Here is a 26,111-nt window from a genome sequence, read left to right as displayed (position 1 = left end):
ATCGCCTCCTGGACAATGTATATATCTTACTACAATATTTATAAAAATTATTTCGTTGAATCCCTTTATGTGCATGGATTTGGGGGAATAATGAGTGGAAGGGAGAACAGCTTTGACTCATGCATCTTAGGGGATCAGGACAGATTTACACTAAATTCAGGGATAGAAAACAGAAGTTTCTCTAGGATGAGGTTAGAAGAGATAGTGGGGATACCGCAGAGTTGGTGGGAAGGGGCGCTCCATCCAACTGGGGTCGTTATCACCACAACCTTTCACAACCCATGCAAATACATGGCCAGCAAGAATGTTAAGGGTATTGATCTCCATGTTTCTCTTCTGACCTGCTTTATGGGAAGTGTTACACCCTGTTTTTTGTGCATGAGGAATGAAGAAAAAGGGCAAACCTGACCATCAAAGACAAGAGTTTGCATGTGGATGACAAGTTCATTAACACAGGATGCCAAAGGAGCTCAGCCACAGTGTGAGGTAAGGCTACCCACATGGGTGAGGTGTTCACATATCTGCATGAAGAGGACCTGGTGGCAGTATTCAGTCCTAAACTGTGTTTGGTGGTGGTTGGAAAAAATCATTCCTCACAATACATAACAGCGAACACGTTCCGAGATGGCATGTCACTGTTCCAAATCATTTGTGTCCTAAGAAACACGGAGATTGAAAGTGAGAGAGTTTGTCATGGAAGGTGATAGAGAGAGACAGAGAGAGTGACAGAGAGAGAAAGAGAGAGTGACAGAGAGAGAAAGAGAGAGTGACAGAGAGAGAAAGAGAGCAAGAGAGATAAATGAGAAGAGAAAAAGAGGAGACGAGAGAGTAGACAAGAGAGGTATATTTAGAGAGGAATAAAAGAAGGAAGGAATGAATATGAAAGTGAGCACTCTATGCCCTAGTGTGTGAATCTCCTTCCCCTAGGAAGACATACACTGATGGATGTGATGGATGAGTCCAAGTTTTATGAAGTCATTCAAGCTTTCCTACCCTTTGATATTAACACTCCAGTCTACCTTTTAACATAGGGCTGCCTTTTATGAATTTGTAGGGACATTAATCAGCACACAACACCAAAGAGAAGATTTTGAGTACAGTGTATATATTTTGTGGGTCAAGGAGAAAAAGAAGATCATATGGGAAATGGTAACTGTCTCGTATCTACTGCCTACACCCAGTACACGTTAAAGAGGCAAAGTCACTTCTAATTTATTGCCACAGTGAGAACATGAGGGAAGACAAACATGGGAACAGAGAAGGGACATCACTGGTGCAGCTGCGATGTAGGAGAGCAGAGAGAATCTATTAAGTCAAAAAGGAAGTGTGTAGGTTTTCCATCCTTCCATTGCTTCTTGTCTGATATTCAGGACTCTGTGAGTCTCGTGAGCCTCTTAGAGTCCAGGCCCGTGTTCCCTGCATCAATGAAGTGCCCTCACTGTTGTCCCTCACACACCTAAACACCCGTTTTTCCACTGTAGTCACAGAGCTCAGCTGTGGGAAGATGTGTTGCGTGGATGACTAACTCTCGTGGAGTATCAACTCGTCAGGGATGGGTTGTATTCAAAGTTCCCCCTCTATAGGCATGTCCTGTAAAGTGCAGCTCCTACCCTGAATTATGGAAGATACAACTGATGGCAGATCATCTAGCACTTTTGACGGAGTCCCCAGAGAATGCACAACAGAAGGACAGGGTGTAGGAGGGCTTCACCAGGCCAGGATCTGATAACTACATCTGCACTTCAGAGAGGGCTTCTGGGGACAGAGAGCCCCAGTCAGTAGTGAGTTCACATGCATGTTCCCCATGTCATCGAGCCTGAATCCCTGAGGCTTTCATATTTACAAGCCAGCAGCAGGAAACAAGGACACTCAAGTGTGTCAAGTTCCTATGGATGCCGTCGAGACTCTCCCAGAAAATTCCCAAAGTGTAAAAGAGTCGGAACCGAAATTTTTGGGCAGCTTCTCTGCTGATGTATTTGGCTATTTGAAGGGGTGATGTACCCCGCATATGAGTACACAGGAAGGAGTGCACTGTTTCCTGTTACCTGTCTCCTTTGGGAAGAGGCTGGTGGCTGCTCTTTGGAGAGCTCAGCCCTATCTCTCCTTCCAGCTGTACCATAGCCATGGTCGTGATCTGCTAGGAAGGAAGTGCACTTAAGGACATGAGCATACAGCCCGACAGGCACAAAACAAAACCATATACACATTGTAATACAGAGAAACACAATCAAATGTATACCCACATACAAACACATACACGTTTTAAACAGTTGGGCAGAGTGAAGGGGTCATAACTCCTAGGTTAATTTTCTGTAGTTGAAATCTAGGCCTGGAAATATGTCTCAAGTATATGGCATAAAATCCTCATGACCATGAGACCCTTAGTTGTGTCCCCAGTACCACTGAAAAAGGTGCAACTCATTCTGCACAGCTTTGTGTATTTCATTGACCGTCCTTTAACCATTAGTTGTTTATTGATTCGTTTGGGTTTTTTTTTTAATAAAGACATATTAGTAAGAGTGAAAATAGATTTAAGTTTCTTCTAGTGGTTAGAGTTGGTAAAGAGAAGTCACACAAGTTTTGATGTGAGACATTATGTTACGTGAGGTTTATGGATAAAGATGAGTGGATTGGGTGATGTCTGCAATCACAGGAGTCAGGTGAAGCTACATAAAAGTTTTGGGGAGTCACCATTCTCACTTACCTTTCCTCAGGCAACCAGGAATCTGCATCCTGTGTGAAACTGTGTGTCTACAATTTGTCAGGTTGAAATCATGCTGGCAGACACAATGAAGCCACATGAATTCATATTCAGTACTTTTTCCAGTTTGTTTTCAAAAACATGGCTCAGACTGGAGTAGAGCGGGAGGAGTATGGGGATATGTATGTGTAGGTTCTAAGTGGAATATTATTTTGTCTGACCTAGGCATGGTGGGGCACGGCTGAAACCCCAGCTCTTTGGAGTTTGAGGCAGATCGATTGGAAGTAGAGACCTTCGTGGGCTACCAAGAGACAGCAAGAAAACCTTGGGGGACAGAGTTAGACCTTTGGTAAGAAACCCACTACAACAGCATTAAAAGCCCCAGTTATCCTAAGTAACTCAGTTATGGAGTCATTTTGTAAAGTAGAGAAACTCGTGAGTTCCATCACAATGTGTAAAACAAGAAATGAAATGGTTTATTGAAACTAAGATAGCATTTCACAGGCCACAAAGAATTCACACTAAGCCTTACATACTTTGCCTTTTGCTTTTCTTTGCTCAGTTGTAGAAGTTATGGTTTGGATTGCACATTATTGTCAAATGTCTTTTCAACTGTACTCGTGACATTTCTGAAACATGTATCAAAGGTCTTGAAGGATAGGGCTTGGGTTATGGCTAAAGGAAGAGAAATAAATGCTGTGGAACTGACCAAAGTTAACTACAACCCAGCAGGATACTTCAACTTCGAAATTCAGTATAAACTACATAACTGTAAAATAGATAATGCATGTGGTAGGGTGTAAGTGTGGGACAAGGTATGGTAAAGGAGGGGATTCAGGCAAGAGAATGTGGTCCGTGGAATTAAAAAGCATTAGGAACGATAAGAAGGAAACATGCTGCAATTGCTCCAAGTTGACTAGGAAGGAGTTGAGCTAGACAAAACCTGGGGTAATGTAAGAGGCAAAATGAAAACATGCATGGAACTGTCAAAATGAATACCCTGTGTCCAAGGAATGTATCCTAATTTAAACATAAACCAACAAACAAATAAATCAATCAATAAGTAACTAAATAAATGGTTTGGGGGGAAATTGAAATCGGCATATGCGTGCTGAAGATTAATGTCCAGAATATTTCCGTTGGGAATCTTGTAGTCCTCTTGCCAAGAAAGCAAAAGTTCTCAGTCCAGTAGGCTCAAAAACACGAAAGAGAGCAAATATTCAGGTATTTCTTTGCGTTGGTGTTTTCCCTGTTCAGATTCAGAACTGTTCATTTTGTGCTTTTTTTTTCTATTTTTGTTTTGTCTTACTAAATCCATATGAGTAGAGAAGGGAGGTAGACACCCATGCCTTGAAATGATAGAACTGCCACAACACCACATTACCATTTGAAGCTGAAAGATTAGGAGATTGACGATGTTTCCCTTAGGTGGGATGCATAATGGTGATCATGTGACACTGCTGGGCCTCTTCAAAGTCCCTGGGGAGATGACTTTGCCCACGTGAATTTTCTCCAGTATCCTGGAGGAAATGCAAATAAGAGTTGCTTTCTTTTCAATGCTATGGTGGAACTCCAGATGTCCAAGAAGAAAGGAAAACGTTCTAACTAATCTACATGTACTGTCTTGTGGGTGTTTTTTCCAGTGATTTTGTGGGGGGTTATTTCTTTGAGAGACAGTCTACCTATGCCATTACAAGTTTCTCTGAAGTCTTTAATGCAATCATCCTAATCCTATCAGATAGAATCTCATAATCTCTGAGATGGAAAGTTTGTGTGACAAGTTTCTTCACAGGTTTACTTGGACCAATTTAAAAGTACTTACCAACTTGAAGAATTTATGTTCATTAAATACAGAGATAGAGAAACAACTAAGTGAAAAGAACCCCTTAACAATGGGTTCAGAAATATCTCAGAAACTCATAAAAGCTTGTCTATATGTGTTTGATGGTTTGGGGTTTGAAGTCAGGGCCCTGAGCTGAATATGCAGAGGCTTGGCCATGTGCCCAGCCTTAGAATTTCTCTCTTTCTCATATCATTCATAGTATTTTTTACTAGTGCCCATTAATTGTACAATATGAGTGGTTTCACTATGATATCTGCATACATGCATATAATGTACTTTGCTTCCTCTGTCTCTCTTTACACAACTCAACTAAAATCTGCTTCAAATTTTGACTGCTTTTTGAAAAATAACTCTTTCTGTGTTTCAATAAGACTTTTTCTTTTGTGTATTCAATAGTCAAAAACTATTGTACATTTTCTCTTTGATGGTATTGGGGCTTTACATCAAGACCTTTTCATTTTTCTGCAGCTGCTTCACAATATTCCCAGACTTAGATTTCCCATAATTAACACAAACCTATATGAGTATGGCAATGTCACAGTTCCACCAGCTTATTTAATGGTTTATTTCATCTTTGCATTTTTTCCTTTCTTTATTGTACTATTTTTGTTTACTGTGTGGCATTGGGTTTGCCAACTGTATGGGCTTCCTTTGTAAATTCCATAATTTGCCCCATACTCTTTCCAGTAGAAGGAAATGCAACTGATTGGTTTTTCTCATTGTGATCTGGGCGTGAGGTCCGTAAACCATTGTGTCTCCCCTTGATCGTGTTTGTTGATATAGAAATTGGGGAAGGGACAACCTTGAAGTCTCAGGGATAAGGAAAGACCAAGCCCTTTGAAGCAGATAACATTGAGTTCTGGAAGGTGATTGGTGGAACTTGTGTGAACTGATGGGGCGTGGCAAATGGGGATAGAAAAAGGCCAAGCGCTCCAAAGGTCAGTCATTGGAGACTTCCTCAGAGGGAAAAAGGACTCCTCAGTTACTGGAAGTTCCAGCTAGAAAAATTGGGGATTCTTGCTCCTGCAGAAATGGAGGCTGCTCAACACCACTGGAGAGGTAAGTCTGAGTCTTATGTGTTTCCAAAACAGATTCTCTACTTTCAATTGTCCTGTTGCTAAAAGTCCTTTTGTGTGTTTTTGACCTTTAGCCCAGGGGGTGCCCTCTTGGGAAGATGCAGATGTTAATAAGCATGAGAGTGTGTTGGCAACAGACAAAGCTCCCAAGGAGAAATTCTGTGTGACTTGGAAGCAACCTTATGTGGTTGGTGCTGGGCTGCAGAACCTGGGGAACACCTGCTACATGAATGCCACACTGCAGTGTCTGACATACACAGCCCCTCTTGCCAACTATATGCTGTCCCAGGAGCACTCCCAGACCTGTTGTCCACTGAACACCTGCATGATTTGTATTTTGCAAGCTCACATGATAAGAGCTCTCCAGCACTCTGGGAAGGTGATCCAGCCTTTGAGGGCCCTGGTGACTGGTTTCCATAAATATAAGCAGGAAGATGCCCATGAGTTTCTGATGTTCGTTTTGGGTGCAATGCAGAATTCATGCCTGCCTGGGCACAAGGATTTGGATCCTCAGGCTGAGAACACCAGCCTAGTCTGTCAGCTCTTTGGAGGATACTGGAGGTCTCAAATCAAGTGCCTCCGGTGCCATGGCATTTCTGATACCTTTGACCCCTATCTGGATATAAGTCTGGATATCAAGGCAGCTCAGAGTGTCCAGGAAGCATTAAAATGTTTAGTAAAGCCTGAAAATCTGGATGGGGAAGAGGCCTATGATTGTGCTACTTGTTTAAGTAGAGTGCCTGCTACCAAGACACTGACTTTGAAAACGGTCCCCAAGGTTCTTATCCTTGTGTTGAAAAGGTTCTGTGATTTCACGGGTGTTAAAATCGGCAGGGTCGTGCAATACCCAGAGTGTATTGATATGCAACCGTATATGTCTCACCAGAACACAGAACCACTTGTGTATGTCCTGTATGCTGTACTGGTCCATGCTGGGTTGAGCTGCCACAGCGGGCACTACTTGTGTTACATAAAAGCTGGCAACGGACACTGATATGAAATGGATGATGCCAAGGTAACTCAATGTGGCATTACATCTGTGCTGAATAGGCAAGCTTATGTCCTCTTTTATGTTCAGAAGAGTGAGCTCAATGGACACAGTATTGGTTTCTCTCATTGTGAGGAACAAAGTCTCCTGGAGGTGGCAGACCAGGACATGGGAGCGCAGCAAAGAGAGCTTCACAGACCGTCCAACATGCAAGTTGGAGAATCCTGCGGGCACAAGGAAGATTCAGCAACAAAAGAAATCACCTTAGACCAGTGGAAAATCCTCCAACAACAAAACCGGCCAAAGTCTGAATTCAACATCCGGAAAATAGAAGGCACCCTGCCTTCCAATGGAATCATGATTCACCCGTCAAAGTACAGGGTGGGCATGAGAAAAAATCACACTGAAAAGGAAATTTACCTGCCTGCCCAGTGTTCCAAGGACACTGGCCACCTTCCTTGTGTGGGTGTGTGCCCCAGAGCTAACAAGAGGAAGAACAAGCAGCGCAAGAAGTCTCTCCTTGTTTTCTCATGATTTCACTTCATGAACTGCTCTCCTTCAGGGGAAGAGACAACTGAACAGGGTCAGAGTGCTCCAGAGAGGGCAAGTGGGATTTGTGAGCATGATCTCTGTAAAGGAGAAGCATTTATGTAAAGATCATGTGAAAACACATTACCAATTGTTTCAGAAAATCGACCTTTTGGTTTGATGTCTCGGGTTTCTTTTTCAATATCCTGTGGTGTGTAATTTTCTGTAGAGAATAGGCCCTGAGAAACGGCCCATTTTTAGTATATGTCTTTGAATGCTATAAAATTGTCAAAAGATAATGGTCAGTGAGAGCGTTGCATTGGATGAGTTCACTCAACATAAATCGATTAAAGTTTAAGAAGCTGATAGGAGTGCAGCAGATTTACATAAAAGGTATTTGGGTTCAGAAAACTTACTAATTTGTAGGATGTTTTCATTTTTTGTATTGCAGTTTTAAGTTCTTCCTTTTCTTTTTGTCTCACCAAATAAAGATTACAAAAAGATAATCCTTCCTGTGTACTTGCCTAAATACTGAGACCCATGTGCACACCCACTCTGCTTTGCCAACATGAGATGCTGACAGCAACATCTGGATATCCACTGAGCAGTTGCAGGTGAGCTGAGAGAAGTGCCCTGTGGTCAGCGTTTGCCAGGGACACACAGGATGCAGTGCTGCCTGCAGTGATCCTGTGTGGACTGCAATCATATGTATGAAGGATCACAGGCACTGACGGGTGTGAGGGAAATGCTCTGGCTTATCCATGCAGTGATGTACACAGGAAATGTGTTTTTGCCAATGAATCTTGGTTTCTGCCTTGATGGGCATCTTTTGTCTCATAAGAAGAAGATGAGTGCAAAGAGCAGCTAATGAACAAAAAGAGTTATGACTATATACTCAGTGAGATGTAGAGCACTTTGGAACCAGTGGAACAAGTGTATGGAACTCAGGGAGGGAGGGAACAGAAAAGACAATGATAGACCATCAGCAAAGTTGCGTACCATAACATGGCAAGGTGGAGGAAAGTAGAATGTGTCCTGACAGCTGTTCAAAAGAGGGTCGTGGGAGGTACAGGGGGAAGGGATAATAAGGGAAAGGGATGAACAGACAAAAGTAAGGCACTCCCACAGAGGGAATACAGGGAGTTACCACTTTGAACATAAACATGAATATTAATTTTATACAAGGAGGAAAGTAATTGGGTAGCAGGTGTTTTGGGCTGCTTCGCTAGTTGGAGGTGTGAAGTCAACCTAGGAGATTAAGGAGACCATATATGGTACATGGGCTTCATATTTATATATGATGCAGAAGTAAAAAAAAGTCCTTCAATTGCTTCCAGTGTCCTGGGGAGAATCCTGATGAGTAGCTAATATGGGTGCCGTGTAAATTGTGCACAGTATGAAATTAATAGGAATCATTAGTAGGAATCGCCTCCTGGACAACGTATATATCTTACTACAATATTTATAACAATTATTTCGTTGAATCTCTTTATGTGCATGGATTTGGGGGAATAATGAGTGGAAGGGAGAACAGCTTTGACTCATGCATCTTAGGGGATCAGGACAGATTTACACTAAATTCAGGGATAGAAAACAGAAGTTTCTCTAGGGTGAGGTTAGAAGAGATAGTGGGGATACCGCAGAGTTGGTGGGAAGGGGCGCTCCATCCAACTGGGGTCGTTATCACCACAACCTTTCACAACCCATGCAAATACATGGCCAGCAAGAATGTTAAGGGTATTGATCTCCATGTTTCTCTTCTGACCTGCTTTATGGGAAGTGTTACACCCTGTTTTTTGTGCATGAGGAATGAAGAAAAAGGGCAAACCTGACCATCAAAGACAAGAGTTTGCATGTGGATGACAAGTTCATTAACACAGGATGCCAAAGGAGCTCAGCCACAGTGTGAGGTAAGGCTACCCACATGGGTGAGGTGTTCACATATCTGCGTGAAGAGGACCTGGTGGCAGTATTCAGTCCTAAACTGTGTTTGGTGGTGGTTGGAAAAAATCATTCCTCACAATACATAACAGCGAACACGTTCCGAGATGGCATGTCACTGTTCCAAATCATTTGTGTCCTAAGAAACACGGAGATTGAAAGTGAGAGAGTTTGTCATGGAAGGTGATAGAGAGAGACAGAGAGAGACAGAGAGAGTGACAGAGAGAGAAAGAGAGAGAGAAAGAGAGCAAGAGAGATGAATGAGAAGAGAAAAAGAGGAGACGAGAGAGTAGACAAGAGAGGTATATTTAGCAAGGAATAAAAGAAGGAAGGAATGAAGGAATGAATATGAAAGTGAGCACTCTATGCCCTAGTGTGTGAATCTCCTTCCCCTAGGAAGACATACACTGATGGATGTGATGGATGAGTCCAAGTTTTATGAAGTCATTCAAGCTTTCCTACCCTTTGATATTAACACTCCAATTAGTCTACCTTTTAACATAGGGCTGCCTTTTATGAATTTGTAGGGACATTAATCAGCACACAACACCAAAGAGAAGATTTTGAGTACACTGTATATATTTTGTGGGTCAAGGAGAAAAAGAAGATCATATGGGAAATGGTAACTGTCTCGTATCTACTGCCTACACCCAGTACACGTTAAAGAGGCAAAGTCACTTCTAATTTATTGCCACAGTGAGAACATGAGGGAAGACAAACATGGGAACAGAGAAGGGACATCACTGGTGCAGCTGCGATGTAGGAGAGGAGAGAGAATCTATTAAGTCAAACAGGAAGTGTGTAGGTTTTCCATCCTTCCATTGCTTCTTGTCTGATATTCAGGACTCTGTGAGTCTTGTGAGCCTCTTAGAGTCCAGGCCCGTGTTCCCTGCATCAATGAAGTGCCCTCACTGTGTCCCTCACACACCCAAACACCCGTTTTTCCACTGTAGTCACAGAGCTCAGCTGTGGGAAGATGTGTTGCGTGGATGACTAACTCTCGTGGAGTATCAACTCGTCAGGGATGGGTTGTATTCAAAGTTCCCCCTCTATAGGCATGTCATATAAAGTGCAGCTCCTACCCTGAATTATGGAAGATACAACTGATGGCAGATCATCTAGCACTTTTGACGGAGTCCCCAGAGAATGCACAACAGAAGGACAGGGTGTAGGAGGGCTTCACCAGGCCAGGATCTGATAACTACATCTGCACTTCAGAGAGGGCTTCTGGGGACAGAGAGCCCCAGTCAGTAGTGAGTTCACATGCATGTTCCCCATGTCATCGAGCCTGAATCCCTGAGGCTTTCATATTTACAAGCCAGCAGCAGGAAACAAGGACACTCAAGTGTGTGAAGTTCCTATGGATGCCGTTGAGACTCTCCCAGAAAATTCCCAAAGTGTAAAAGAGTCGGAACCGAAATTTTTGGGCAGCTTCTCTGCTGATGTATTTGGCTATTTGAAGGGGTGATGTACCCCGCATATGAGTACACAGGAAGGAGTGCACTGTTTCCTGTTACCTGTCTCCTTTGGGAAGAGGCTGGTGGCTGCTCTTTGGAGAGCTCAGACCTATCTCTCCTTCCAGCTGTACCATAGCCATGGTCGTGATCTGCTAGGAAGGAAGTGCACTTAAGGACATGAGCATACAGCCCGACAGGCACAAAACAAAACCATATACACATTGTAATACAGAGAAACACAATCAAATGTATACCCACATAAAAACACATACACGTTTTAAACAGTTGGGCAGAGTGAAGGGGTCATAACTCGTAGGTTAATTTTCTGCAGTTGAAATCTAGGGCTGGAAATATGTCTCAAGTATATGGCATAAAATCCTCATGACCATGAGACCCTGAGTTGTGTCCCCAGTACCACTGAAAAAGGTGCAACTCATTCTGCACAGCTTTGTGTATTTCATTGACCGTCCTTTAACAGTTAGTTGTTTATTGATTCGTTTGGGTTTTTTTTTAATAAAGACATATTAGTAAGAGTGAAAATAGATTTAAGTTTCTTCTAGTGGTTAGAGTTGGTAAAGAGAAGTCACACAAGTTTTGATGTGAGACATTATGTTACGTGAGGTTTATGGATGAAGATGAGTGGATTGGGTGATGTCTGCAATCACAGGAGTCAGGTGAAGCTACATAAAAGTTTTGGGGAGTCACCATTCTCACTTACCTTTCCTCAGGCAACCAGGAATCTGCATCCTGTGTGAAACTGTGTGTCTACAATTTGTCAGGTTGAAATCATGCTGGCAGACACAATGAAGCCACATGAATTCATATTCAGTACTTTTTCCAGTTTGTTTTCAAAAACATGGCTCAGATTGGAGTAGAGTGGGAGGAGTATGGGGATATGTATGTGTAGGTTCTGAGTGGAATATTATTTTGTCTGACCTAGGCATGGTGGGGCACGGCTGAAACCCCAGCTCTTTGGAGTTTGAGGCAGATCGATTGGAAGTAGAGACCTTCGTGGGCTACCAAGAGACAGCAAGAAAACCTTGGGGGACAGAGTTAGACCTTTGGTAAGAAACCCACTACAACAGCATTAAAAGCCCCAGTTATCATAAGTAACTCAGTTATGCAGTCATTTTGTAAAGTAGACAAAGTCCTGAGTTCCATCACAATGTGTAAAACAAGAAATGAAATGGTTTATTGAAACTAAGATAGCATTTCACAGGCCACAAAGAATTCACACTAAGCCTTACATAATTTGCTTTTTGCTTTTCTTTGCTCAGTTGTAGAAGTTATGGTTTGGATTGCACATTATTGTCAAATGTCTTTTCAACTGTACTCGTGACATTTCTGAAACATGTATCAAAGGTCTTGAAGGATAGGGCTTGGGTTATGGCTAAAGGAAGAGAAATAAATGCTGTGGAACTGACAAAAGTTAACTACAACCCAGCAGGATACTTCAACTTAGAAATTCAGTATAAACTACATAACTGTAAAATAGATAATGCATGTGGTAGGGTGTAAGTGTGGGACAAGGTATGGTAAAGGAGGGGATTCAGGCAAGAGAATGTGGTCCGTGGAATTAAAAAGCATTAGGAACGATAAGAAGGAAACACGCTGCAATTGCCCCAAGTTGACTAGGAAGGAGTTGAGCTAGACAAAACCTGGGGTAATGTAAGAGGCAAAATGAAAACATGCATGGAACTGTCAAAATGAATACCCTGTGTCCAAGGAATGTATCCTAATTTAAACATAAACCAACAAACAAATAAATCAGTCAATAAGTAAGTAAATAAATGATTTTGGGGGAAATTGAAATCGTCATATGCGTGCTGAAGATTCCTGTCTAGAATATTTCCGTTGGGAATCTTGTAGTCCTCTTTCCAAGAAAGCAAAAGTTCTCAGTCCAGTAGCCTCAAAAACACGAAAGAGAGCAAATATTCAGGTATTTCTTTGCGTTGGTGTTTTCCCTGCTCAGATTCAGAACTGTTCATTTTGTGCTTTTTTTTTTCTATTTTTGTTTTGTCTTACTAAATATATATGAGTAGAGAAGGGAGGTAGACACCCATGCCTTGAAATGATAGAACTGCCACAACACCACATTACCATTTGCAGCTGAAAGATTAGGAGATTGACAATGTTTCCCTTAGGTGGGATGCATAATGGTGATCATGTGACACTGCTGGGCCTCTTCAAAGTCCCTGGGGAGATGACTTTGCCCACGTGAATTTTCTCCAGTATCCTGGAGGAAATGCAAATAAGAGTTGCTTTCTTTTCAATGCTATGGTGGAACTCCAGATGTCCAAGAAGAAAGGAAAACGTTCTAACTAATCTACATGTACTGTCTTGTGGGTGTTTTTTCCAGTGATTTTGTGGGGGGTTATTTCTTTGAGAGACAGTCTACCTATGCCATTACAAGTTTCTCTGAAGTCTTTAATGCAATCATCCTAATCCTATCAGATAGAATCTCATAATCTCTGAGATGGAAAGTTTGTGTGACAAGTTTCTTCACAGGTTTACTTGGACCAATTTAAAAGTACTTCCCAACTTGAAGAATTTATGTTCATTAAATATGGAGATAGAGAAACAACTAAGTGAAAAGAACCCCTTAACAATGGGTTCAGAAATATCTCAGAAACTCATAAAAGCTTGTCTATATGTGTTTGATGGTTTGGGGTTTGAAGTCAAGGCCTTGAGCTGAATATGCAGAGGCTTGGCCATGTGCCCAGCCTTAGAATTTCTTTCTTTCTCATATCATTCATAGTATTTTTTACTAGTGCCCATTAATTGTACAATATGAGTGGTTTCATTATGATATCTGCATACATGCATATAATGTACTTTGCTTCCTCTGTCTCTCTTTACACAACCCAACTAAAATCTGCTTCAAATTTTGACTGCTTTTTGAAAAATAACTCTTTCTGTGTTTCAATAAGACAATTTCTTTTGTGTATTCAATAGTCAAAAAGTATTGTACATTTTCTCTTTGATGGTATTGGGGCTTTATATCAAGACCTTTTCATTTTTCTGCAGCTGCTTCACAATATTCCCAGACTTAGATTTCCCATAATTAACACAAACCTATATGAGTATGGCAATGTCACAGTTCCACCAGCTTATTTAATGGTTTATTTCGTCTTTGCATTTTTTCCTTTCTTTATTGTACTATTTTTGTTTACTGTGTGGCATTGGGTTTGCCAACTGTATGGGCTTCCTTTGTAAATTCCATAATTTGCCCCATACTCTTTCCAGTAGAAGGAAATGCAACTGATTGGTTTTTCTCATTGTGATCTGGGCGTGAGGTCCGTAAACCATTGTGTCTCCCCTTGATCGTGTTTGTTGATATAGAAATTGGGGAAGGGACAACCTTGAAGTCTCAGGGATAAGGAAAGACCAAGCCCTTTAAAGCAGATGACATTAAGTTCTGGAAGGTGATTGGTGGAACTTGTGTGAACTGATGGGGCGTGGCAAATGGGGATAGAAAAAGGCCAAGCGCTCCAAAGGTCAGTCATTGGAGACTTCCTCAGAGGGAAAAAGGACTCCTCAGTTACTGGAAGTTCCAGCTAGAAAAATTGGGGATTCTTGCTCCTGCAGAAATGGAGGCTGCTCAACACCACTGGAGAGGTAAGTCTGAGTCTTATGTGTTTCCAAAACAGATTCTCTACTTTCAATTGTCCTGTTGCTAAAAGTCCTTTTGTGTGTTTTTGACCTTTAGCCCAGGGGGTGCCCTCTTGGGAAGATGCAGATGTTAATAAGCATGAGAGTGTGTTGGAAACAGACAAAGCTCCCAAGGAGAAATTCTGTGTGACTTGGAAGCAACCTTATGTGGTTGGTGCTGGGCTGCAGAACCTGGGGAAGACCTGCTACATGAATGCCACACTGCAGTGTCTGACATACACAGCCCCTCTTGCCAACTATATGCTGTCCCAGGAGCACTCCCAGACCTGTTGTCCACTGAACACCTGCATGATTTGTATTTTGCAAGCTCACATGATAAGAGCTCTCCAGCACTCTGGGAAGGTGATCCAGCCTTTGAGGGCCCTGGTGACTGGTTTCCATAAATATAAGCAGGAAGATGCCCATGAGTTTCTGATGTTCGTTTTGGGTGCAATGCAGAATTCATGCCTGCCTGGGCACAAGGATTTGGATCCTCAGGCTGAGAACACCAGCCTAGTCTGTCAGCTCTTTGGAGGATACTGGAGGTCTCAAATCAAGTGCCTCCGGTGCCATGGCATTTCTGATACCTTTGACCCCTATCTGGATATAAGTCTGGATATCAAGGCAGCTCAGAGTGTCCAGGAAGCATTAAAATGTTTAGTAAAGCCTGAAAATCTGGATGGGGAAGAGGCCTATGATTGTGCTACTTGTTTAAGTAGAGTGCCTGCTACCAAGACACTGACTTTGAAAACGGTCCCCAAGGTTCTTATCCTTGTGTTGAAAAGGTTCTGTGATTTCACGGGTGTTAAAATCGGCAGGGTCGTGCAATACCCAGAGTGTATTGATATGCAACCGTATATGTCTCACCAGAACACAGAACCACTTGTGTATGTCCTGTATGCTGTACTGGTCCATGCTGGGTTGAGCTGCCACAGCGGGCACTACTTGTGTTACATAAAAGCTGGCAACAGACACTGGTATGGAATGGATGATGCCAAGGTAACTCCCTGTGGCATTACATCTGTGCTGAATAGGCAAGCTTATGTCCTCTTTTATGTTCAGAAGAGTGAGCTCAATGGACACAGTATTGGTTTCTCTCATTGTGAGGAACAAAGTCTCCTGGAGGTGGCAGACCAGGACATGGGAGCGCAACAAAGAGAGCTTCACAGACCGTCCAACATGCAAGTTGGAGAATCCTGCGGGCACAAGGAAGATTCAGCAACAAAAGAAATCACCTTAGACCAGTGGAAAATCCTCCAACAACAAAACCGGCCAAAGTCTGAATTCAACATCCGGAAAATAGAAGGCACCCTGCCTTCCAATGGAATCATGATTCACCCGTCAAAGTACAGGGTGGGCATGAGAAAAAATCACACTGAAAAGGAAATTTACCTCCCTGCCCAGTGTTCCAAGGACACTGGCCACCTTCCTTGTGTGGGTGTGTGCCCCAGAGCTAACAAGAGGAAGAACAAGCAGCGCAAGAAGTCTCTCCTTGTATTCTCATGATTTCACTTCATGAACTGCTCTCCTTCAGGGGAAGAGACAACTGAACAGGGTCAGAGTGCTCCAGAGAGGGCAAGTGGGATTTGTGAGCATGATCTCTGTAAAGGAGAAGCATTTATGTAAAGATCATGTGAAAACACATTACCAATTGTTTCAGAAAATAGACCTTTTGTTTTGATGTCTCGGGTTTCTTTTTCAATATCCTGTGCTGTGTAATTTTCTGTAGAGAATAGGCCCTGAGAAACGGCCCATTTTTAGTATATGTCTTTGAATGCTATAAAATTGTCAAAAGATAATGGTCAGTGAGAGCCTTGCATTGGATGAGTTCACTCAACATAAATCGATTAAAGTTTAAGAAGCTGATAGGAGTGCAGCAGATTTACATAAAAGGTATTTGGGTTCAGAAAACTTACTAATTTGTAGGATGTTTTCATTTTTTGTATTGCAGTTTTAAGTTCTTCCTTTTCTTTTTGTCTCACCAAATAAAGATTACAAAAAGATAATCCTTCCTGTGTACTTGCCTAAATACTGAGACCCATGTGCACACCCACTCTGCTTTGCCAACATGAGATGCTGACAGCAACATCTGGATATCCACTGAGCAGTTGCAGGTGAGCTGAGAGAAGTGCCCTGTGGTCAGCATTTGCCAGGGACACACAGGATGCAGTGCTGCCTGCAGTGATCCTGTGTGGACTGCAATCATATGTATGAAGGATCACAGGCACTGACGGGTGTGAGGGAAATGCTCTGGCTTATCCATGCAGTGATGTACACAGGAAATGTGTTTTTGCCAATGAATCTTGGTTTCTGCATTGATGGGCATCTTTTGTCTCATAAGAAGAAGATGAGTGCAAAGAGCAGCTAATGAACAAAAAGAGTTATGACTATATACTCAGTGAGATGTAGAGCACTTTGGAACCAGTGGAACAAGTGTATGGAACTCAGGGAGGGAGGGAACAGAAAAGACAATGATAGACCATCAGCAAAGTTGCGTACCATAACATGGCAAGGTGGAGGAAAGTAGAATGTGTCCTCACAGCTGTTCAAAAGAGGGTCGTGGGAGGTACAGGGGGAAGGGATAATAAGGGAAAGGGATGAACAGACAAAAGTAAGGCACTCCCACAGAGGGAATACAGGGAGTTACCACTTTGAACATAAACATGAATATTAATTTTATACAAGGAGGAAAGTAATTGGGTAGCAGGTGTTTTGGGCTGCTTCGCTAGTTGGAGGTGTGAAGTCAACCTAGGAGATTAAGGAGACCATATATGGTACAAGGGCTTCATATTTATATATGATGCAGAAGTAAAAAAAAGTCCTTCAATTGCTTCCAGTGTCCTGGGGAGAATCCTGATGAGTAGCTAATATGGGTGCCGTGTAAATTGTGCACAGTATGAAATTAATAGGAATCATTAGTAGGAATCGCCTCCTGGACAACGTATATATCTTACTACAATATTTATAAAAATTATTTCGTTGAATCTCTTTATGTGCATGGATTTGGGGGAATAATGAGTGGAAGGGAGAACAGCTTTGACTCATGCACCTTAGGGGATCAGGACAGATTTACACTAAATTCAGGGATAGAAAACAGAAGTTTCTCTAGGGTGATGTTAGAAGAGATAGTGGGGATACCGCAGAGTTGGTGGGAAGGGGCGCTCCATCCAACTGGGGTCGTTATCACCACAACCTTTCACAACCCATGCAAATACATGGCCAGCAAGAATGTTAAGGGTATTGATCTCCATGTTTCTCTTCTGACCTGCTTTATGGGAAGTGTTACACCCTGTTTTTTGTGCATGAGGAATGAAGAAAAAGGGCAAACCTGACCATCAAAGACAAGAGTTTGCATGTGGATGACAAGTTCATTAACACAGGATGCCAAAGGAGCTCAGCCACAGTGTGAGGTAAGGCTACCCACATGGGTGAGGTGTTCACATATCTGCGTGAAGAGGACCTGGTGGCAGTATTCAGTCCTAAACTGTGTTTGGTGGTGGTTGGAAAAAATCATTCCTCACAATACATAACAGCGAACACGTTCCGAGATGGCATGTCACTGTTCCAAATCATTTGTGTCCTAAGAAACACGGAGATTGAAAGTGAGAGAGTTTGTCATGGAAGGTGATAGAGAGAGACAGAGAGAGTGACAGAGAGAGAAAGAGAGAGAGAAAGAGAGCAAGAGAGATGAATGAGAAGAGAAAAAGAGGAGACGAGAGAGTAGACAAGAGAGGTATATTTAGAGAGGAATAAAAGAAGGAAGGAATGAAGGAATGAATATGAAAGTGAGCACTCTATGCCCTAGTGTGTGAATCTCCTTCCCCTAGGAAGACATACACTGATGGATGTGATGGATGAGTCCAAGTTTTATGAAGTCATTCAAGCTTTCCTACCCTTTGATATTAACACTCCAATTAGTCTACCTTTTAACATAGGGCTGCCTTTTATGAATTTGTAGGGACATTAATCAGCACACAACACCAAAGAGAAGATTTTGAGTACAGTGTATATATTTTGTGGGTCAAGGAGAAAAAGAAGATCATATGGGAAATGGTAACTGTCTCATATCTACTGCCTACACCCAGTACACGTTAAAGAGGCAAAGTCACTTCTAATTTATTGCCACAGTGAGAACATGAGGGAAGACAAACATGGGAACAGAGAAGGGACATCACTGGTGCAGCTGCGATGTAGGAGAGGAGAGAGAATCTATTAAGTCAAACAGGAAGTGTGTAGGTTTTCCATCCTTCCATTGCTTCTTGTCTGATATTCAGGACTCTGTGAGTCTTGTGAGCCTCTTAGAGTCCAGGCCCGTGTTCCCTGCATCAATGAAGTGCCCTCACTGTGTCCCTCACACACCTAAACACCCGTTTTTCCACTGTAGTCACAGAGCTCAGCTGTGGGAAGATGTGTTGCGTGGATGACTAACTCTCGTGGAGTATCAACTCCTCAGGGATGGGTTGTATTCAAAGTTCCCCCTCTATAGGCATGTCCTATAAAGTGCAGCTCCTACCCTGAATTATGGAAGATACAACTGATGGCAGATCATCTAGCACTTTTGACGGAGTCCCCAGAGAATGCACAACAGAAGGACAGGGTGTAGGAAGGCTTCACCAGGCCAGGATCTGATAACTACATCTGCACTTCAGAGAGGGCTTCTGGGGACAGAGAGCCCCAGTCAGTAGTGAGTTCACATGCATGTTCCCCATGTCATCGAGCCTGAATCCCTGAGGCTTTCATATTTACAAGCCAGCAGCAGGAAACAAGGACACTCAAGTGTATCAAGTTCCTATGGATGCCGTCAAGACTCTCCCAGAAAATTCCCAAAGTGTAAAAGAGTCGGAACCGAAATTTTTGGGCAGCTTCTCTGCTGATGTATTTGGCTATTTGAAGGGGTGATGTACCCCGCATATGAGTACACAGGAAGGAGTGCACTGTTTCCTGTTACCTGTCTCCTTTGGGAAGAGGCTGGTGGCTGCTCTTTGGAGAGCTCAGCCCTATCTCTCCTTCCAGCTGTACCATAGCCATGGTCGTGATCTGCTAGGAAGGAAGTGCACTTAAGGACATGAGCATACAGCCCGACAGGCACAAAACAAAACCATATACACATTGTAATACAGAGAAACACAATCAAAAGTATACCCACATACAAACACATACACGTTTTAAACAGTTGGGCAGAGTGAAGGGGTCATAACTCCTAGGTTAATTTTCTGTAGTTGAAATCTAGGCCTGGAAATATGTCTCAAGTATATGGCATAAAATCCTCATGACCATGAGACCCTGAGTTGTGTCCCCAGTACCACTGAAAAAGGTGCAACTCATTCTGCACAGCTTTGTGTATATCATTGACCGTCCTTTAACCATTAGTTGTTTATTGATTCGTTTGGGTTTTTTTTTAATAAAGACATATTAGTAAGAGTGAAAATAGATTTAAGTTTCTTCTAGTGGTTAGAGTTGGTAAAGAGAAGTCACACAAGTTTTGATGTGAGACATTATGTTACGTGAGGTTTATGGATGAAGATGAGTGGATTGGGTGATGTCTGCAATCACAGGAGTCAGGTGAAGCTACATAAAAGTTTTGGGGAGTCACCATTCTCACTTACCTTTCCACAGGCAACCAGGAATCTGCATCCTGTGTGAAACTGTGTGTCTACAATTTGTCAGGTTGAAATCATGCTGGCAGACACAATGAAGCCACATGAATTCATATTCAGTACTTTTTCCAGTTTGTTTTCAAAAACATGGCTCAGACTGGAGTAGAGTGGGAGGAGTATGGGGATATGTATGTGTAGGTTCTAAGTGGAATATTATTTTGTCTGACCTAGGCATGGTGGGGCACGGCTGAAACCCCAGCTCTTTGGAGTTTGAGGCAGATCGATTGGAAGTAGAGACCTTCGTGGGCTACCAAGAGACAGCAAGAAAACCTTGGGGGACAGAGTTAGACCTTTGGTAAGAAACCCACTACAACAGCATTAAAAGCCCCAGTTATCATAAGTAACTCAGTTATGGAGTCATTTTGTAAAGTAGACAAAGTCCTGAGTTCCATCACAATGTGTAAAACAAGAAATGAAATGGTTTATTGAAACTAAGATAGCATTTCACAGGCCACAAAGAATTCACACTAAGCCTTACATACTTTGCTTTTTGCTTTTCTTTGCTCAGTTGTAGAAGTTATGGTTTGGATTGCACATTATTGTCAAATGTCTTTTCAACTGTACTCGTGACATTTCTGAAACATGTATCAAAGGTCTTGAAGGATAGGGCTTGGGTTATGGCTAAAGGAAGAGAAATAAATGCTGTGGAACTGACAAAAGTTAACTACAACCCAGCAGGATACTTCAACTTAGAAATTCAGTATAAACTACATAACTGTAAAATAGATAATGCATGTGGTAGGGTGTAAGTGTGGGACAAGGTATGGTAAAGGAGGGGATTCAAGCAAGAGAATGTGGTCCGTGGAATTAAAAAGCATTAGGAACGATAAGAAGGAAACATGCTGCAATTGCCCCAAGTTGACTAGGAAGGAGATGAGCTACACAAAACCTGGGGTAATGTAAGAGGCAAAATGAAAACATGCATGGAACTGTCAAAATGAATACCCTGTGTCCAAGGAATGTATCCTAATTTAAACATAAACCAACAAACAAATAAATCAATCAATAAGTAAGTAAATAAATGGTTAGGGGGGAAATTGAAATCGTCATATGCGTGCTGAAGATTCCTGTCTAGAATATTTCCGTTGGGAATCTTGTAGTCCTCTTGCCAAGAAAGCAAAAGTTCTCAGTCCAGTAGCCTCAAAAACACGAAAGAGAGCAAATATTCAGGTATTTCTTTGCGTTGGTGTTTTCCCTGTTCAGATTCAGAACTGTTCATTTTGTGCTTTTTTTTTTTCTATTTTTGTTTTGTCTTACTAAATCCATATGAGTAGAGAAGGGAGGTAGACACCCATGCCTTGAAATGATAGAACTGCCACAACACCACATTACCATTTGCAGCTGAAAGATTAGGAGATTGACGATGTTTCCCTTAGGTGGGATGCGTAATGGTGATCATGTGACACTGCTGGGACTCTTCAAAGTCCCTGGGGAGATGACTTTGCCCACGTGAATTTTCTCCAGTATCCTGGAAGGAAATGCAAATAAGAGTTGCTTTCTTTTCAATGCTATGGTGGAACTCCAGATGTCCAAGAAGAAAGGAAAACGTTCTAACTAATCTACATGTACTGTCTTGTGGGTGTTTTTTCCAGTGATTTTGTGGGGGGTTATTTCTTTTAGAGACAGTCTACCTATGCCATTACAAGTTTCTCTGAAGTCTTTAATGCAATCATCCTAATCCTATCAGATAGAATCTCATAATCTCTGAGATGGAAAGTTTGTGTGACAAGTTTCTTCACAGGTTTACTTGGACCAATTTAAAAGTACTTCCCATCTTGAAGAATTTATGTTCATTAAATACGGAGATAGAGAAACAACTAAGTGAAAAGAACCCCTTAACAATGGGTTCAGAAATATCTCAGAAACTCATAAAAGCTTGTCTATATGTGTTTGATGGTTTGGGGTTTGAAGTCAAGGCCTTGAGCTGAATATGCAGAGGCTTGGCCATGTGCCCAGCCTTAGAATTTCTTTCTTTCTCATATCATTCATAGTATTTTTTACTAGTGCCCATTAATTGTACAATATGAGTGGTTTCATTATGATATCTGCATACATGCATATAATGTACTTTGCTTCCTCTGTCTCTCTTTACACAACCCAACTAAAATCTGCTTCAAATTTTGACTGCTTTTTGAAAAATAACTCTTTCTGTGTTTCAATAAGACTTTTTCTTTTGTGTATTCAATAGTCAAAAAGTATTGTACATTTTCTCTTTGATGGTATTGGGGCTTTATATCAAGACCTTTTCATTTTTCTGCAGCTGCTTCACAATATTCCCAGACTTAGATTTCCCATAATTAACACAAACCTATATGAGTATGGCAATGTCACAGTTCCACCAGCTTATTTAATGGTTTATTTCGTCTTTGCATTTTTTTCCTTTCTTTATTGTACTATTTTTGTTTACTGTGTGGCATTGGGTTTGCCAACTCTATGGGCTTCCTTTGTAAATTCCATAATTTGCCCCATACTCTTTCCAGTAGAAGGAAATGCAACTGATTGGTTTTTCTCATTGTGATCTGGGCGTGAGGTCCGTAAACCATTGTGTCTCCCCTTGATCGTGTTTGTTGATATAGAAATTGGGGAAGGGACAACCTTGAAGTCTCAGGGATAAGGAAAGACCAAGCCCTTTAAAGCAGATGACATTGAGTTCTGGAAGGTGATTGGTGGAACTTGTGTGAACTGATGGGGCGTGGCAAATGGGGATAGAAAAAGGCCAAGCGCTCCAAAGGTCAGTCATTGGAGACTTCCTCAGAGGGAAAAAGGACTCCTCAGTTACTGGAAGTTCCAGCTAGAAAAATTGGGGATTCTTGCTCCTGCAGAAATGGAGGCTGCTCAACACCACTGGAGAGGTAAGTCTGAGTCTTATGTGTTTCCAAAACAGATTCTCTACTTTCAATTGTCCTGTTGCTAAAAGTCCTTTTGTGTGTTTTTGACCTTTAGCCCAGGGGGTGCCCTCTTGGGAAGATGCAGATGTTAATAAGCATGAGAGTGTGTTGGCAACAGACAAAGCTCCCAAGGAGAAATTCTGTGTGACTAGGAAGCAACCTTATGTGGTTGGTGCTGGGCTGCAGAACCTGGGGAACACCTGCTACATGAATGCCACACTGCAGTGTCTGACATACACAGCCCCTCTTGCCAACTATATGCTGTCCCAGGAGCACTCCCAGACCTGTTGTCCACTGAACACCTGCATGATTTGTATTTTGCAAGCTCACGTGATAAGAGCTCTCCAGCACTCTGGGAAGGTGATCCAGCCTTTGAGGGCCCTGGTGACTGGTTTCCATAAATATAAGCAGGAAGATGCCCATGAGTTTCTGATGTTTGTTTTGGGTGCAATGCAGAATTCATGCCTGCTTGGGCACAAGGATTTGGATCCTCAGGCTGAGAACACCAGCCTAGTCTGTCAGCTCTTTGGAGGATACTGGAGGTCTCAAATCAAGTGCCTCCGGTGCCATGGCATTTCTGATACCTTTGACCCCTATCTGGATATAAGTCTGGATATCAAGGCAGCTCAGAGTGTCCAGGAAGCATTAAAATGTTTAGTAAAGCCTGAAAATCTGGATGGGGAAGAGGCCTATGATTGTGCTACTTGTTTAAGTAGAGTGCCTGCTACCAAGACACTGACTTTGAAAACGGTCCCCAAGGTTCTTATCCTTGTGTTGAAAAGGTTCTGTGATTTCACGGGTGTTAAAATCGGCAGGGTCGTGCAATACCCAGAGTGTATTGATATGCAACCGTATATGTCTCACCAGAACACAGAACCACTTGTGTATGTCCTGTATGCTGTACTGGTCCATGCTGGGTTGAGCTGCCACAGCGGGCACTACTTGTGTTACATAAAAGCTGGCAACGGACACTGGTATGAAATGGATGATGCCAAGGTAACTCCCTGTGGCATTACATCTGTGCTGAATAGGCAAGCTTATGTCCTCTTTTATGTTCAGAAGAGTGAGCTCAATGGACACAGTATTGGTTTCTCTCATTGTGAGGAACAAAGTCTCCTGGAGGTGGCAGACCAGGACATGGGAGCGCAACAAAGAGAGCTTCACAGACCGTCCAACATGCAAGTTGGAGAACCCTGCGGGCACAAGGAAGATTCAGCAACAAAAGAAATCACCTTAGACCAGTGGAAAATCCTCCAACAACAAAACCGGCCAAAGTCTGAATTCAACATCCGGAAAATAGAAGGCACCCTGCCTTCCAATGGAATCATGATTCACCCATCAAAGTACAGGGTGGGCATGAGAAAAAATCACACTGAAAAGGAAATTTACCTGCCTGCCCAGTGTTCCAAGGACACTGGCCACCTTCCTTGTGTGGGTGTGTGCCCCAGAGCTAACAAGAGGAAGAACAAGCAGCGCAAGAAGTCTCTCCTTGTATTCTCATGATTTCACTTCATGAACTGCTCTCCTTCAGGGGAAGAGACAACTGAACAGGGTCAGAGTGCTCCAGAGAGGGCAAGTGGGATTTGTGAGCATGATCTCTGTAAATGAGAAGCATTTATGTAAAGATCATGTGAAAACACATTACCAATTGTTTCAGAAAATAGACCTTTTGTTTTGATGTCTCGGGTTTCTTTTTCAATATCCTGTGCTGTGTAATTTTCTGTAGAGAATAGGCCCTGAGAAACGGCCCATTTTTAGTATATGTCTTTGAATGCTATAAAATTGTCAAAAGATAATGGTCAGTGAGAGCCTTGCATTGGATGAGTTCACTCAACATAAATCGATTAAAGTTTAAGAAGCTGATAGGAGTGCAGCAGATTTACATAAAAGGTATTTGGGTTCAGAAAACTTACTAATTTGTAGGATGTTTTCATTTTTGGTATTGCAGTTTTAAGTTCTTCCTTTTCTTTTTGTCTCACCAAATAAAGATTACAAAAAGATAATCCTTCCTGTGTACTTGCCTAAATACTGAGACCCATGTGCACACCCACTCTGCTTTGCCAACATGAGATGCTGACAGCAACATCTGGATATCCACTGAGCAGTTGCAGGTGAGCTGAGAGAAGTGCCCTGTGGTCAGCATTTGCCAGGGACACACAGGATGCAGTGCTGCCTGCAGTGATCCTGTGTGGACTGCAATCATATGTATGAAGGATCACAGGCACTGACGGGTGTGAGGGAAATGCTCTGGCTTATCCATGCAGTGATGTACACAGGAAATGTGTTTTTGCCAATGAATCTTGGTTTCTGCATTGATGGGCATCTTTTGTCTCATAAGAAGAAGATGAGTGCAAAGAGCAGCTAATGAACAAAAAGAGTTATGACTATATACTCAGTGAGATGTAGAGCACTTTGGAACCAGTGGAACAAGTGTATGGAACTCAGGGAGAGAGGGAACAGAAAAGACAATGATAGACCATCAGGCAAGTTGCGTACCACAACATGGCAAGGTGGAGGAAAGTAGAATGTGTCCTGACAGCTGTTCAAAATAGGGTCGTGGGAGGTACAGGGGGAAGGGATAATAAGGGAAAGGGATGAACAGACAAAAGTAAGGCACTCCCACAGAGGGAATACAGGGAGTTACCACTTTGAACATAAACATGAATATTAATTTTATACAAGGAGGAAAGTAATTGGGTAGCAGGTGTTTTGGGCTGCTTCGCTAGTTGGAGGTGTGAAGGCATCCTAGGAGATTAAGGGGACCATATATGGTACATGGGCTTCATATTTATATATGATGCAGAAGTAAAAAAAAGTCCTTCAATTGCTTCCAGTGTCCTGGGGAGAACCCTGATGAGTAGCTAATATGGGTGCCGTGTAAATTGTGCACAGTATGAAATTAATAGGAATCATTAGTAGGAATCGCCTCCTGGACAATGTATATATCTTACTACAATATTTATAAAAATTATTTCGTTGAATCTCTTTATGTGCATGGATTTGGGGGAATAATGAGTGGAAGGGAGAACAGCTTTGACTCATGCATCTTAGGGGATCAGGACAGATTTACACTAAATTCAGGGATAGAAAACAGAAGTTTCTCTAGGGTGATGTTAGAAGAGATAGTGGGGATACCGCAGAGTTGGTGGGAAGGGGCGCTCCATCCTACTGGGGTCGTTATCACCACAACCTTTCACAACCCATGCAAATACATGGCCAGCAAGAATGTTAAGGGTATTGATCTCCATGTTTCTCTTCTGACCTGCTTTATGGGAAGTGTTACACCCTGTTTTTTGTGCATGAGGAATGAAGAAAAAGGGCAAACCTGACCATCAAAGACAAGAGTTTGCATGTGGATGACAAGTTCATTAACACAGGATG

At 42.3% G+C, this 26,111-nt stretch overlaps 1 protein-coding gene and 1 pseudogene across 1 annotated transcript; both read left to right on the top strand.

Annotated features, from left to right (window-relative positions):
* Positions 1 to 500: 500 nt before the first annotated feature.
* On the top strand, positions 501 to 8,999 carry LOC141411387 (ubiquitin carboxyl-terminal hydrolase 17-like protein 6; annotated as a pseudogene).
* A 61-nt stretch (positions 9,000 to 9,060) lies between these two features.
* Positions 9,061 to 26,090, top strand: LOC141411386 (ubiquitin carboxyl-terminal hydrolase 17-like protein 13). Its single transcript, XM_074042874.1, has 5 exons — positions 9,061 to 9,238; positions 14,268 to 14,845; positions 15,056 to 15,251; positions 22,786 to 24,165; positions 26,035 to 26,090. The coding sequence occupies exons 1-5, from the start codon at positions 9,061 to 9,063 to the stop codon at positions 26,088 to 26,090; spliced, it is 2,388 nt and encodes a 795-aa protein (XP_073898975.1).
* Positions 26,091 to 26,111: the final 21 nt, after the last annotated feature.

This window comes from Castor canadensis, chromosome 10 (assembly GCF_047511655.1).
Source record: "Castor canadensis chromosome 10, mCasCan1.hap1v2, whole genome shotgun sequence".
Classification (NCBI taxonomy): Eukaryota; Metazoa; Chordata; class Mammalia; order Rodentia; family Castoridae; genus Castor; species Castor canadensis.
Note: the sequence above shows the minus strand (reverse complement) of the source record. Positions and strands in the feature narration are given on the sequence as shown.

Coding starts and splice junctions, on each gene's coding strand:
- LOC141411386 (XM_074042874.1), top strand. CDS start 9,061: ATGGGTGAGGTGTTCACATATCTGCGTGAAGAGGACCTGGTGGCAGTA. Junction 9,239..14,267: donor AAGAAACACGGAGATTGAAA/GTGAGAGAGTTT, acceptor CCTCTTGGGAAG/ATGCAGATGTTAATAAGCAT. Junction 24,166..26,034: donor TGGCCACCTTCCTTGTGTGG/GTGTGTGCCCCA, acceptor TTTGTGCATGAG/GAATGAAGAAAAAGGGCAAA.